This window comes from Callorhinus ursinus, unplaced genomic scaffold (genome assembly GCF_003265705.2).
Source record: "Callorhinus ursinus isolate GAN/ISIS: 27379988/994484 unplaced genomic scaffold, GSC_fseal_2.0 scaffold20, whole genome shotgun sequence".
NCBI classification, from domain to species: domain Eukaryota; kingdom Metazoa; phylum Chordata; class Mammalia; order Carnivora; family Otariidae; genus Callorhinus; species Callorhinus ursinus.
The window spans coordinates 31,446,697-31,462,487 of NW_027397082.1; the positions used below are offsets into that span (position 1 = coordinate 31,446,697).

Below are 15,791 nucleotides of genomic sequence, written 5' to 3' on the forward strand. Positions count from 1 at the left end.
TTTTATTTTATGTTAATCACCATATATTACATCATTAGTTTTTGATGTAGTATTCCATGATTCATTGTTTGCATATAACACCCAGTGCTCCATTCAGTATGTGCCCTCTTTAATACCCATCACCAGGCTAACCCATCTGCCTACCCCCCTCCCCTCTAGAACCCTCAGTTTGTTTCTCAGAGTCCATAGTCTCTCATGGTTCATCTTCCCCTCTGATTTCCCCCCTCTTCATTTTTCCCTTCCTACTATCTTTTTTTTTTTTTAACATATAAGGTATTGTTTGTTTCAGAGGTTAGGTTAGTTAGGAACCTTTTAAAATTGAGTGTACTGAAGCTTTAATGTATGTATAAGTTGGTTGAACAGTTTTAATTAAAACTTACCTCTATTTTGAGATTAATTACTTTCAACACTGCAAGATTAATGAGGCCTAGTCATGGTACCTCACATGTTTCAAATACTGGTTTGGAAATTAGGTAATACTTTGGTATTTTAGAATCTCGCATGTATTATAATGTCTTAGATTCTTTCCCAAATTGGGAGATACTCAACTATCAAATTTACTAGTTCAACTAAAATATATTTTTCTTCTTACATAATTTTTAAAAACTTTTTATTTGAACATCGTTTCAAATATACAAAATGTTACAAAAGGAAAAAGAAACAACTGTGTGTGTGTGTATGTGTGGACATGTATATATATGAATACACATATGCACAATTTTTCTGCACAATTTGAGCTTAAATTATATACATTATGCCCCTTTTCCTAAATACTTCAGTGTGTGTTTCCTAAGAATAAAATATTCTCTTATATAAACATAATTATTAAACTCATAAATGTATATTGATAGAATATTTTTATCTACTCTATCATCTATGTTCCAGTTTTGTCAGGTGGCCTAATAAAACCGTTTATAGCCTTCTTGCCCTCCAGTACAGGGTCTAGGGTCAGGTATTGCCTTTAGTTGTCATGTTTTTTAGCCTCCTTTTGAATTCGGAGTATTTCCATAGCTTTTTTTTTTTTAATCTTTTATGACATTGACATATTTAAAGAATACAGTGTTCCTTGAGTTTGTCTGCTGTTTCCTCATAATTAGGTTGAGGTTATGCATTGTTAGAGCACTGAATAGGTGATAGTATCTAGAGGCACTTGATGGCCATCTGACCTCATTGGTGATGTTACCCAGTCAAGGTGTTGTCTGATTTCTCCACTGTATAAATAGTTTTTTCCTCCCTTGTAGCTAATAAGCCATCTGTGGGAAGACACTTTAAGATAAAATTTCCATTAGATTTGGCATCCTTTAGTGATTTTTGCCTGATCCAGTCTTTACCATGATGGTTGCAAAAGAGGATTATCCCGTGCTGTCTCACCCTCTGTTTAGTCTTTGACTTTCTCCTGTGAGCAAGAGCCCCTCCTTCCTTTTCTCTATTTATTATATATTATCAGTGTGGACTCAGGAATTCATATTTTTTCAGTGGTTTTTAATTTATTACTGTATTTAATATTTTGGTGCCCAGCTTGTCCAGACTTGACTAGTGGGATCTCGTTCAAACTGGCTACTGTATCCTGAGCACTTTTTTTACTTTCTGGTATAAGAAAATATCCTGGGCTTTTCTCATACCTATCCTATCCTAACCGTGGAATCAGGCATTTCCCTGAGAAATCATTCTCCTTTAAAGGGGGGATGGTATTAGAGACCGAGATCTGGGCACTAGATGTGCTCACTGCCGCTGGGGTGTCTTCTTTTAAAGCACATTAGCAGACAAAACTAAGAATGCACACACACATGCACACGCACACAGAAATGTACATATTTTACAAGTCTGTGAGCACACACTAGTGCCTTCCATTTGAATCCATTCCAGTTATTTTTCTCTTCCCCCATTCCAGGTTGCTGTGCCCCCTCTTCTATGGTAAGGACCCCAGCTCCCAACAATATCAGCACCTTTACTTATTTGCTCAATCCTGAAATATATTTAAAAATAGTTTCAAAATTGCTTTGCCTGAACTACTATGATAAGCAAACCTAGTAAAAAGAATTGGGGATTTCTTTGTAATTCTTTTCCCCTTGCCCAAGACTGACAGTATATTAGTCATATATTATGTTCATAAGTTACTTGGGTTCTTTTTTTCTTTCATCTTTTCCTTTTTTCTTTTCCCTTCAGTGTAGTTATGTTATTCTTTTGAAATAAAATTAGGCTAATTTGTTTTTGTTTGCTTTCAGCTGTAGATTCCTCTCCATTCCCATTCTTACTGTTTTAATTTTATTTTTTGAATATGTAGAGTATTAACATGCTCTCAAAAATCAAAACTATACTGCAGTTATTCTCCATAATGTTTTAGTTTGAGTCCCACCTTCCTTTTTACGAAGTAAAAGATATGTAACTAGAAAGAATTATACCTGTGTTGTTTTGTTCAGTTTATACCTATGTTCAGTTTTGTTGTTATTTAAAATAAATTTGTCTATTGACTTTTCTCCAAAGAAGACATACAAATGGCCAACAGACATATTAAAAAAGGTTCAACATAAACCTCATCAAGGAAATGCAAATCAAAACCATAATGAGATATTACCTTATACCTATCAGAATGGCCAAAATCAAAAACTCAAGAAACAAGTGTTGGCGAAGATGTGAAATAAAAGAAACACTCTTGTATTGTTGGTGGGAATGAAAACTGGTGCAGTCACTGTAGAAGACAGTATGGAGGTTCCTCAAAAAATTAAAAATAGAACTACCCTACAGTCCAGTAATCGTACTACGAAAACACTAATTCAAAGGGGTATATGCACCTCTGTTTTTATCAGCATTATTTACAGTAGCCATACTATGGAAGCAGTCCATGTATCCATCGATAGATGAATGGCTAAAGATGTATATATATTCCACATATGTGTGTGTGTGTGTGTGTGTGTGTGTGTATTAGCCATAAAAAAAGAATGAAATCTTGCCATTTGCAACAACATGGATAGAGCTGGAGAGTATAATGTTAGCGAAATAAGCCAGTCAAGAAAAACACATACTATATGATTTCACTCATATGTGGAGTTTAAGAAACAAAATGAACAAAGGGGATAAAAAAGAAAGGCAAACCAACAAACAGACACTTAACTATAGAGAACAAACAGTTAGCAGAGGGCAGGTGGATGAGGGGATGGGTGAAATGGGTGAAGGGGATTTAAGAGTACACCTATGTTGATGAGCATTGAGTAATATATGGAACTGATGAATCACTGTATTGTACACTATATGTTAAATACACTGGATTTAAAATAATAAAGTCCTCAAAAAAATTTAAAAATGAAATAAACTTTGTCCATTGAGATTAAGGTTATAAAGGAACTTAATTTTTGGAAACATATTTCAGGCTCAGTGATTTGTAACTTTGATTCCTGGGGACAGTGGTTCTCAATGATTTTCCCATTCTAGCATAGCAGAGTTACTATTTGATGTGTTCAGTAACATTGACTCCTTGCTGCAGTGATTGGGTGGAGGTGGGAGTATAGGAGGGCCAAGGTTGTGCTCTCTAACCCTTTTTGAGAATGCTTGCTGTAGGGCTAATGAGAGCGTTAGAACCTCCCAAGTGCATTGTTTAGGAGAAATCGTAGAGACTCCTGTGATACAAAAGACTGGTGACTATGTAATAAGACAAAGTAATCAAATCAAGCAAGCAAACAAAAAGTTTAGTTCCAAATTAATACAAGTGAAAGAAAAGACCACCTTAGTGCCTTGACTGTGCTGCCTCAGATGTACCTTCCTTTATTTTCCCACAAAGGTGCTTGTGTGGAATTCTGTGGCTTAATGATATTCTTGGAGCATGTCTGAAAAGTCACACGACTAGATTATTTATACTCATCTGTATTTGCCATTTCTAGTAACACGAATATTTGGTTTATAAATCTTTAATCCAGGATAAGGCTATGGCACACCAGCTATAATTTAGCTGGTTGAAAGAACTAAAGGTGTCTTGATGGGAAGTGTCATAATATAGCTGTATTTTTTTTCTCTTTTTGCTACAGCCTTAATACAGATATTGGCAGCTGCTGTAGCTGAGCGTGATGTAGTTTATTTCACCTTTGGGGACTCAGAATTGATGAGAGACATTTACAGCATGCACACTTTCCTTACTGAAAGGAAACTAACTGTTGGTAAGTAGGAAATAATCTTGACACTTGGTATCTAGATAGATTGTCCACCATCCAGGACAAACAAACACTTGTTTAAACTGGATGGATCACAGTGGTTAAGAAAAAATGAAAGCATGACTTTGAGAAGGGTGGACAGAGTCTTAGTTGGGCAACATCTGCAGAATTTTTTTTCTGACAAAGTTTCATCTGCTATCTTGAATGAGTATGTGAGCTTATTAAAGTAAGGCTAAGAAGCTGGAGTTTAATACCCATTTTTACTTTTATGCATATAGAAAACTAAAAGAGGGACAGTATAGGAGGGAGGGTAAGTTCAAGTCCTAGAGGCCTCACTGAGTCACATTTGTCAGACATAACAGCATGCTCATTTGCTGTATTTCAGCTGGACCTGAAAGGCCTTGCTACCCTGGGAGCTGAATGTAGAAATAAAGTTGCCACAAACTCCCCAAATGGTACGTGGCTGATGTACCATGTGTGACCTGTTGTCATCATGAACTAATAAGTAGTTTTTAAGGTACTTAAAAATTTTTTTAACTTTACATTAGGAAAGCCTTCCAGGAATATGCCATTCATGCTCTGTTTTCAAAAGCCAAAAGTGAGCACATGTTAAGTTAGATTAAGATTTCTGGAGTGTTCCCTAGCAATTTTATCCATCTACATACCTTAATGTAGGTATTGATCTGGCCTTTTACTCTCCAGGAGAAGTATATAAGCTGTTGCTCCGGTATTACAATGAAGAATGCAGAAACTGTTCCACCCCTGGACCAGACATCAAGCTTTATCCATTCATATATCATGCTGTTGAGTCCTGTGCAGAGACCACCAACCAGCCAGGACAAAGGACTGGGGCCTGAGGAGCTGAGTAAATAGAGAACCTCCTTCCACCTCTCACCAGAAACATCCTGTTTGACTTGTCAGGTGTAATATATGAACTGACTTAACTTAATATGAATGTGTATATAATTCAGTTTGGTGGGCAAGGATGCAATCCCTTCCACACACATGCAGTTGTCAGTTTGTACATGTAAGCCCCCTCCATCCTAACTTACACAGGCTTAAATATATTTTGTTTGCATTTTTTTCTATTTCAGTCTTCATCCTTCGGTTCTTCTTTCTTTTGCCCATCAGATTTCCTGTGAAATCCCATGAAAGGTTGTGCTCAGCCTGTCAGGTCTCTTTTTTGATGCCTATATATTATGCACATTGCCTCTGCAGCTAGCAGATGCCAGGGGAGAAGTTGAAAACAAAGAGCTTTTTAACTGGGTTTGCTAAAGATTTCCCTGTAAGCCTTTCACCTCCAACTCTCGTTATGATTGTGTTGTTTGAGTTTTGAATTTTGAAAACGAAGAGTTGAGGATTTTTTTCAGACATGTTACATAATGCACATCTCCCAGGTTAAAACGATTTTGTATTTCAGACAGAATAACTTCCAGATACAGTTCTTTTAAGACAGCACCTTGATCTATAATGGTTTCTCGGTCCCTTCTTCCCTGATCAATTTTTATTAATACTGTTTTTGGAAACTGACCAAGGTGGAAGGAAATGTACAATAAAAGAGTTTCCCCAAATGGTGTTTTTTAAAAAAAAGAAAAGATGCAAGAGAGTTGCAGGATTTCTCATTTCTTGGGATTTTGTTTTGTTTTGTTTTCAAATTAGAATTATTGTTTGTTCTATGGTGCTTGAGGCGTATTCATATAACCAAAGTTTAGGAACTGGGAACTCATGCTGATTTGTACATATTGAAGTTTCTCTGGTATTCAAAGGTTATAGAGTTAATAAATTTTAATTAACAAATTATTTGTCAGAAACTCCCACATCATCTATATTTTATCTATAAATATATGTTCTTTAAGTGTGTCTGTGTGCAAGCACATAAAATCCAAATAAAACTGGAGTTATGGAAAATGATTAGATTTAGGTTTAATCAGGAGCTCTGTTTAAAATCATTTATTTACAATTGTGTCCATTTAAAACTGGCATCAAACATAAACAATAATGTCTTTCAGAGGTTAAAATGAAAGCTGATTCTGCATTAATTGAGAGTAAAGTTTAATCACGAAGGATTTATTCATATTTTTAAAATAATACTTCGCTGCTGAAGCTCCAGTTTATCATCAGCTATCAGAAAATGCTATTGGAGGTTAAATCCTAGTAATAAGAAATTTTGATAGATGGTCCAAACTCCTGGTGTCAGTATTGGCAGGAAAAAATGGGACCATGGCCAATGTCTGCAGTTCTTTTTTTGTGTAGAGATTGAGAGGTTAATGGAATTTGGCACCTGATGGCAGCCACTTGTCATTAACGAAGTTCTTTACCATAGTAACTAAGATTTTTAATCATCTCCCTAAATCCAAGGTGTCCGGCTTCATTTCTACTGATACTAAAGTCTTCTCTTTCCGTCCCAACCCATTCGGAGCTTTGGTTAAGCATTCATGGTTATATTTCATTTCTTTTTTCTGTTTCCATATCTTTTCCTCTTACCCAGCCCCAGGACTAAGTGAACAGTTCTTTAAAACATTACATGAACAGTATAGGATGGTTCGTGTGGTAGAGAAATCATTAAATCCAGGTAAGAAGACCACCTAGCCTAATATTCCAGAACATAGAATCTAAGACTGAACTCTTAGTGCTAAACAGGCTTAGTGACTAGGCCATCTATCTGAGTGCCTTTCTCTTTTGAGGGTTTTCCAAGAATAAAACCTGCTTACTTTGTCCCAGTATATTCCAGGATTGGGATAATTTAATCAGATGGAGCATAAAGAGAAATAATGTCCATTTTTTGAGGCAGGATGAATGCCTTCTGTAAAAAGAGGAAAAAATCAGACGTCTAATTAACATTTGTCTATTCTAAAACATTCAACAGCATCTTTTTATTCCATTAGGGGTTTATTGTTTCATTTCAAGTTGTTTACCCTTCCCTTCTTTCATCTGTTGAGGCATGAAACAATATTTTAGTTTAGAATTCTTAAGTGGTTAATATATAACTCACTTGCTTTACACTTTCTGTCTAGCTCACTCAGATGCCCTTAACAGTTAAAGGAAGCAATGGGGAGTAATGGAAAGGATATGAGATTTTAAATCACACAAACTGGGTTCAAATGCTAGCCACATCCCTTGATAAATCTCTAAATAAAGTGAATTTCTGAGCCTTATTTAACTCATCTAGAAAACGGGCTATTAGCACTTATTGGGAAATGCTGTATATAAAGAAGTGCTTATGGGGTCTGGCACATAGTTGGTGCTCAATAAATGTCAACTGTTATAATTGACCAGGAAACATTTATGGAGCATCTCCTGTATATTAGGTACTGTACTAGTTGCTTTGCATATTTTAGCTCATTTTTCCAATGGGCTAACAGATGCCCAGAGGTTAGGGAATGCCATCTGATACTCCAGAAGTTCATTGTGAAAGGAGACTTACTCTGTCATCTGTGGAGGAGACCTGATAGAACAAAGGCTCTGACACTGTTTTTCTCTACCAAGTTCCTGCTATAAGTTATTCTTCATAAGGAATGACTAGTTATCAGTGGGGTACATTAAAATGTCTCTGAGAGAATTATTTCTTTTTTTTTTTTTTTTAGATTTTATTTATTTATTTGAGAGAGAGAGAAGGAGAGACAGTGAGAGAGCACAAGCAGGGAGGAGAGGGAGAAGCAGAGCAGGGAGCCTGATGCGGAACTCGATCCCATGACCCTGGGATCATGACCTGAGCCAAAGGCAGACGCTTAACCGACTGAGCCACCCAGGCGCCCCAAATTATTTCTTTTCTTGCTGATTGAAGTGACATTAAGGGCAGGCAGACCCAAATTGGTACTTAAAGGGGAGATTGAAAAGGAGATTTAACCAGGCTTCATGACTGCTATGCCAGGTATTTCACCAATATTTATTGCTTTGGAAACCAAATATTGATTAAGCTGTCCCAGTGCAAGAATATGATGGAGCAAAGAAGTAGTTGGGTTACATTCTTTAAAACTTCAATAGGAAGAGAAGCAGTTGTGTATAGATTCTCACCTGCTTTTTTTTTCTTTCCTGTCTTTTCCAATCTGTGTAGCTGCGTGTTCATGACTTTTTTCTGATATAAGGAAAACCTGAATCCTAGTTTGTCTGCTTTAAAGATAAGTAAAGTTTAGAAGGCCTGTCTGTTCTTCATTTAACCTTGTGGATCTTCCCTAATCCTTTGTTTTTGGAAGTAAGGGAAAGACCATCCATTGCTGGCATTTGAGCTCAAATATTTAATCCTGTTCTTGTTTGGGGGCTATAAGGGGATTCCAGTGTGATACTTATTGGAACAAACTGCTAAAATCCACTGACCCACTGCTGTTTTCTGTGCCTGTGACAGAGTGCCCTTTGTCCCCCCTCATCAGATTCCCACACAGATCTACTGAACCTCCAGAGCAGGTTTCCCATACAAGATAACCAAAACTGCTATGTTCACCTGATAACTGGTTTTATTTTTCCTGTTTATTTTAAATGTAGGATTATCATCTCATGACAATTCTGAACTTGGGGATAAGGAGAGGTCTGTGCTAATGTCTACATGATTTCTGTAGGACAAGATTAAAGAAATTGTGATTCCCTTGTCACCACCTCTTTTTTCTCAAATAGTTATACCACTTTTGAGACGTTCATGTGCATGCTCTCATTTTAAATCTGTCAAGTATGTCCGAGGCATTTGGTGAAAGTTTTTACATGTAGATTTGTTATTCCACATTAGGTGTTAGGCATGTAGAGATAGTCACTGGCATGAGGAACTTTCCAAAGGTAAAGAGAATTCTGGCCGTATTAGGTTTTCATCCTGGCCAGGTTCCTAAGCTCATGTTTCTTGGTGTTCATTCCCTTTTCCTAGTTTCCATCTTCTAAGAAAGCTCAAATCAGGGACAGGGAAGATGTCTTGAAGGTTCTGAGGACCACTGTCCTTCCATCCATTCACATATTCATAAACACAGGTATCTTCTATGGGTATCCACTGAACTTTCTGCTCAGGGATACAAAGATGAATGACTTGTCCTCTGCACTCAGATCTAAACTGACACACAGAGAGGGTAAGTGATCTAAGACTCTATAAATAGTATTTTCTTTTCACTACTCTGTTCCAATTCAACATAGAAAAAACAATTGAATTTTTGTGTTGTCAATTTAGAAACTTGAATAGACACCTGCACCATGTCAGTTCACCACAATGTTGAACTCCCTTACACAATTTCCTCTGTTGGAGAGTTGTGTAAACAAATGGGCTAACTTATTATGTAACATTAAGATGGGCTACCTTCATGCCCTTTCTTGACTTAATGTAGGAGCTGGCATCCAGCGCCTGCCATCTTGATTCCTGCCATGTCGATTCCACTGGTTCTTGGATTCTGAGGAAATAGCACTGGAAGCTAAAAAGTAGATTTCCTAATGTAAATGTACTTTTCCTTGTAGTAAGGAAATGTTGGATAGGTAAAAAGTCAAGTTTTAGCAGGAATTATATTGCCTCCATTTGAATACTACATATTTAATCTATGAAAAATGAAGAAAATTAGTTTAACAAATGAATTTTACTTCATATCAAAATATTTCAAAATATGGTGATATTGGCAATAGAATAATAAAAGGGGTCCTTGTGGTAAAAGGGTAGAGACCATCATATCAGAATGTTGCATTTTCTGTTAAGGTTTGTAATAGTAAGCTATAAACTAGGACATAAATTTTCAATATTTGGGAAGAAATATATTCACTGTAAAATTGGTTAAACCCTGATCTTGAACACATGTGAAGCATTTTCATCATGATCTTGACCTCATAGAGTATCATTTATTCTACAAATAGCATATCTCATTAATTACAAAATAAACATTTTTTCCACATTGTAGCATCTGAAATTCAAATAGTTCTAAAAATTGATGCTATGCCATATATCTCATAATTTATTTTTTTTTTAAGATTTTATTTATTGGGGCGCCTGGGTGGCTCAGTCAGTTAAGCGTCTGCCTTCGGCTCAGGTCATGATCCCAGGGTCCTGGGATCAAACCCCACATCGGGCTCTCTGCTCAGTGGAGAGTCTGCTTCTCCCTCTCCCTCTGCCTGCTACTCCCCCTGCTTGTGCTCTCTCTCTCACTGTCTCACTTTAAAAAAATATTTTATTTATTTATTTTAGAGAGAGACAGAGAGCCTGGGGGGAGGGGGCACAAGGAGAGGGAGAGAATCTCAAGCAGACTGTGCTGAGCACAGAGCCCTATGTGGGGCTTGATTTCATGACCCTGAGATCATGACCTGAGCTGAAATCAAGAGTCTGATGCTCAACTGACTGAGCCACCCAGGCGCTCCTGGGTATTTTTTTAATAATACATAAAATAAAGGTATTTTATCATCCATGCCATTTTATATTTGAGGAAACATGACAATTTGAATGCCAACTCTATGCCAGTCACTTTTAAGCTTTGGAGCTGTAATCATGACCAAAATAGACTAGGTCCTCATCAAATTTATATTGTATTGGAGAGCACAGACAAGAGCCTGTAATATGACTTAGACTGGGTGGTCAGGAAATGGTTTCCTTTTTAAGGAGAACTTCAGACATATACAAAAATAAAATAGAGTAATGAACTTATATACATACATCATCCATCTTTAACTATTACTAATTCATAGCTAATCTCATTTGCTCTTTCTACCCATTACCCACCCCAAATTATTTTAAGTTCATCCCAGACATTATGTTTCATCTGTAAATCACTGTTTCTAAAAGACATTACCACAGTATCATCACACACACAAATAACAGAGAAAGGACTTTTAATTCCAAAAGATGGAGTAGACAGACTTTTCCGTGTTGTTCCTGCTAAGTACAGCTAAAAGCCCTGAATGTGGTACATAAAACAGACATAAGAAGGATCTGAAAGGTGGAAGAGAAGGCATACTGGCTAAAGGAGTCCTGGAACCAAGGAACAATACAGTGGTGAGTTCCCTGGCATATCTTACTCCCTCACATATCCCATACTGATTACTGGAGAAGGCAGCAACCTGGAAGTTTTTAGTGCAGGTGAAGAAAGGGCCAAGAAAAGCCTGCTCTGTCTAGCTAAAGGATCAGGAAAGAGGCAGCCTAACAAGACGCAAAACTTTTATGAAATAACTGCTCTACTCTAGCCAAAAACCACAGAAAAAACAAAGCCAACGCCAGCAATGGTAATGTGTAGAACTTACACTTCCACCCTTTCCAGGTTATAACAAAGTGCCTCAATTATGTGGATTGTACAGAGGTTCTTTCCCCTTTGCTGTTAGGTGCCCTCCCCCTTCACGTTAAGTGGCTCCAATAAGCCTAACAGTCAGGACTTTTTATCACTGCTCCAAAGAACTGAGGCCACTCACACATTTCATCCACCATCTTGCATTGTCAGTGGAAGATACATAGGGAAGAGTAACAAGGTGTTCCCCTTCTAAGCCAGAATTGTCACCACAGCCTATGATGGAGCCTGAACTCCAGCTTCTACCCAGCAGTGCCAAGGAGCCTCTCTCCTCTTGTATGTCATTCAAAGCAGAGAGGAGAACCTGAACTTCCATCTTCACCTAGCTGTAATGAGGCAGTGTCTTGCTCCCCAAGTGGAATGGTAACAGAGGCCAACTACAATAGGTATCAGAGGAGGAGTGCTAAAACACAAGATTTAATGAGATCCAGAATCTCGTGATATCCAAAATGTTCAACTTCCAATGATCATCACTTACCATTCCAAGGACCAGGAAGATCTCAAATTGAATGGCAAAAGACAACTGCATCATACAGATTATAGAATTTTCTGGTAAAGGAGCGCTTGAGTAGCTCAGTTGGTTAAGCATCTGACTCTTGATTACTGCTCAGGTCATGATCTCAGGGTCATGAAATTGAGCTCCGCATCAGACGCCGTGCTCAGTGCAAAGTCTGCTTGAGATCCTCTCCCTCTCCCCCTCCCCCTGCTCATACTCTCTAAAATAAATAAATCTTTAGAATTTTCTGGTAAGGATTTTGAAACAACTGTCTTAAAAATGCTCTAACAAATATAAACACTCTTGATATAAATGAAAAAGAAAGTATCAGCAAGGAAGTAGAAAGTCACAACAAAAAAATAGAAGATACGAGAAAAACCAAATGGAATTTCTAGAACCAAAAAATAAAATAACAAAATTAAAAAAGAGAACACTCCATGGATGAGCTGAGCATCAGAATAGAGAGAATAGAGGGAAGAATCAGTGAATTTGATGATATAGCTACAGAAATTAGCCAATCTGAACAACAGAAAATTGTAAGTAATAAATAGAGCCCCAGGGACATTTGAGACTATAACAAATGATCTAACATTCATGACATTGGATTTCCAGGAGAAGAGGAAGAAGGTGGAGGCTGAAATAAAATTTGAAGAAATAATTTCAAAAAATACTCCAGATTTTGCAGTAGATCCAGGAAGCTCAGTGAACTCCAAACAGGATTAAACTCCCATATCCACACCAAAACACGTCATAGTCTGAATGAATGTCTGAAATGTCTGAAAACCAAAGAAAAACAAAAAGTCTTGAAAGCAACAAATGACACATAATGTATAAGACATACACAACTCAAATGACAATGAATTTCTCACGAGGCACAACAAAAGCCAGAAGGAAGTCGCACAACACTTTTTAAGTGAAAGAAAAGAACTGTTGATGCAGAATTCTATATCCAACAAAAATATGCTACAGTAATGAAGGAGAAGCCAAGACATTCTCAGATGAAGGTAAACTAAGAGAATTTATCTCCAGCAGATCTCCCCTCAAAGAATGACTAAAGGAAGTTCTTGAAACAAAAAGGAAATGATAAAAGAAGGATCTTGGAACATCAGGAAGGAAGAACAGAAAGTAAAAATAGGGATAAATAGAACACACTTAAGTTTTCTCAGGTTTGTTAAAGCAAAACAAACCTATCCATTGTGATTTTCTTTTTTTTTTAATTAAAATGTTTTATTTATTTAATCATGAGAGTCAGAGAGAGAGAGAGGCAGAGGCAGAGGGAGAAGCAGGCTCCCTGATGCGGGGCTCAATCCCAGGACCCCGGGATCATGACCTGAGCCGAAGGCAGACACTTAACCATCTGAGCCACCCAGGTGCCCCTCCATTGTGATTTTTAATGTAGGTAGAAAGAATAATATAATTAGAAATGGGGACTCCTGGGTGGCTCAGATGGTTAAGCATCTGCCTTCAGCTCACGTCATGATCTCAGGGTCCTGGGATCGAGCCCCACATCCAGCTCCCTGCTCAGCGGGGAGTCTGCTTCTCCCTCTCCCTTTGCCTCTCCCCCTGCTCATGCTCTCTCTATTCCTCTGTCTCAAGTGAATAAATAAAATCGTAATAAAAAAGACAATTAGAAGGTAAAGGAGTATAGAGATAAAGTTTTTATAGTTCATTCAAACTGGTGGTTTGGTGACACCAATAAACTTGGATAAGTTATAAATTTATAATGTAATACTAGAGCAACTACTCTAAAGACTAGATAAAGAAGTACACTCAAAAATATATCAAAATGGAATTTTAAAAAATATTCAATTAAACTACAGATAGGCAAGAAAAGGAAAAAAATGTTAAACATAGAGAACTACCAGAAAATAAAAAAATAATGGCAGACTTAAACACCAATACATAATAGTTACATTAACTATAAAGGCATTAAATATAAAAAAGATTGGCAGAGTGGATAAAAAAGTATATGACCCAACAGTATGAACGATGGGTTGTCTATAAGAAACTCACTTCATATACTATGATATAGGTAGGTTGAAAGTTAAAAGGATAGAATACAAGACACACCTTGCAAACAATCAAAAGAAAGCAGATGTGGCTATATTAATAGCAGAGTTGACTTTAGAGGAAAGAATATTAGGGACAGAGAGAGCTATGACATAATGATAAAAGTGCCAGTCCACTAAGAAGACTGCAATCCTAAACATATATGCACAAAATATATGAAAAAGAGGCACCTGGGTGGCTCAGTTGGTTAAGCATCTGCCTTCAGCTCAGGTAATGATCCTGGGGTTCCAGGATCGAGCTCCACGTCTGGCTCCCTGCTCAGCAGGGAGGCTGCTTCTCTTGCTCGTGATCTCTGTCGCTATCTCTGTCTCAATAAATAAAAATAAAATCTTAAAAAAAATTTTTTAAATATGTGAAAAAAATGATAGAAATGAAGGGAAATAGGGATGCATGGGTGGCTCAGTCGGTTAATTGTCTGATTCTCGATTTCAGCTCAGGTCATGATCTCAGGGGTCATGGAATCGGCAGAGAATTTGCTTGGGATTCTCTCCCTTTCCCTCTGTCCCTCCTGCACAGTTCGCTCTCTCTCTCATAAATAAGTCTTTTTTAAAAAAGAAATGAAGGGGGGCGCCTGGGTGGCTGAGTCGGTTGAGCGGCTGCCTTCGGCTTGGGTCGTGATCCCAGAGTCCTGGGATCGGGTCCCATGTCGAGTTCCTTGCTCAGTGGGGAGCCTGCTTCTCCCTCTGCTGCCGCTCCAGCTTGTGCTCTCTCTGACAAATAAACAAATAAAATCTTAAAAAAAAAAAAAGAAATGAAGGGAAATTGACAAATCTACAATTATAGTTAGTGACTTCAACAGTTGATAGAATAATTTGAAAGAAAATCAGCAAAGATATAGAACTCAACTACATTATTCCATCAATCAAGATCTAAATGACACAGATACACAGTATTTTCAAGTACCCATGGAACGTATACTAAGAACATTCCTAGGCCATAAATCAAACCTCAAGAAATTTAAAAGAACTGAAATCACATAAACTGTGTCCTCTGATGCAATGAAATCAACTAGAAATCAATAACAAAGATGAAAGGAAAATTCCAAACACTTAGAAACTAAACACTTCTAAATGATCCATGGGTTCAACTCTCAAGGGAAATTAAAAAAGAAAAATATAAGTAATTTGAACTGAATGAAAATAAAAATGTATTGGAATTTATGGGACACAACTAAAGCAGTACTGATAGGAAATTCAAGTCACTAAATGCATACATTATAAAAAGGGAAAGATCTCAAATCGATCTAAGCTCCAAGAAATTAAGGGAAAACAACGTAAACTCAAGCAGAATGCAAAAATTAATAAAGAGCAGAATTGAATGAAATAGGCCAAAAATCAATAGAGAAACTAAAATGAAGCAAAAATCTGGTTTTTTGAAATGATCAATAAAATTGACAATCCTCTCACAAAACTGAAAGAAAAAATAGAGAATACTCAAATATGAAGAATGAAATAAGGGCTATCACTACAGATCCAGCAGACATTAAAAGGATAATAATAATAGAATACTGCATACAATCTACACTATATTTGATAACTTAGCTTAAATGGAACAGTTCCTCAAAAAATGCAAGCCACTAGAACTCATCCAATATGAAATATATTACTTGAATAACCATGTAACTATTAAGGAAATTGAATTTGTAATTTTATACCTCTAACAAAGCAATCTTAACATCCAAATGGTTTCACTAGAGCATTCTACCAACTAGTTAAGGGTGAATTAACACCATGCCTATACAGTATCTTCCTGAAAATAGAGGAGGGAAACTCCCTAATTCATTTTATTACCTTGATACCAAAACCAGACAAAGACAGCAAAAACACAAACAGAATTACAAACCAATATTCTTCATGA

General features: G+C 37.0%; 1 protein-coding gene across 3 annotated transcripts in view; it reads left to right on the forward strand.

Annotated features, from left to right (window-relative positions):
• The window catches only part of PARG (poly(ADP-ribose) glycohydrolase), a 124,899-nt gene extending 118,957 nt beyond the window's left edge, over positions 1 to 5,942 (forward strand). For all 3 annotated transcript variants that reach the window (XM_025880912.2, XM_025880913.2, XM_025880911.2), the window contains exons 17-18: positions 4,020 to 4,148; positions 4,845 to 5,942. In XM_025880912.2, coding sequence (XP_025736697.1) covers positions 4,020 to 4,148; positions 4,845 to 4,999 — 284 coding nt within the window. In that variant the 3' untranslated portion in view covers positions 5,000 to 5,942. The remainder of the gene's footprint in view (positions 1 to 4,019; positions 4,149 to 4,844) is intronic.
• The last annotated feature ends 9,849 nt before the right edge of the window (positions 5,943 to 15,791 follow it).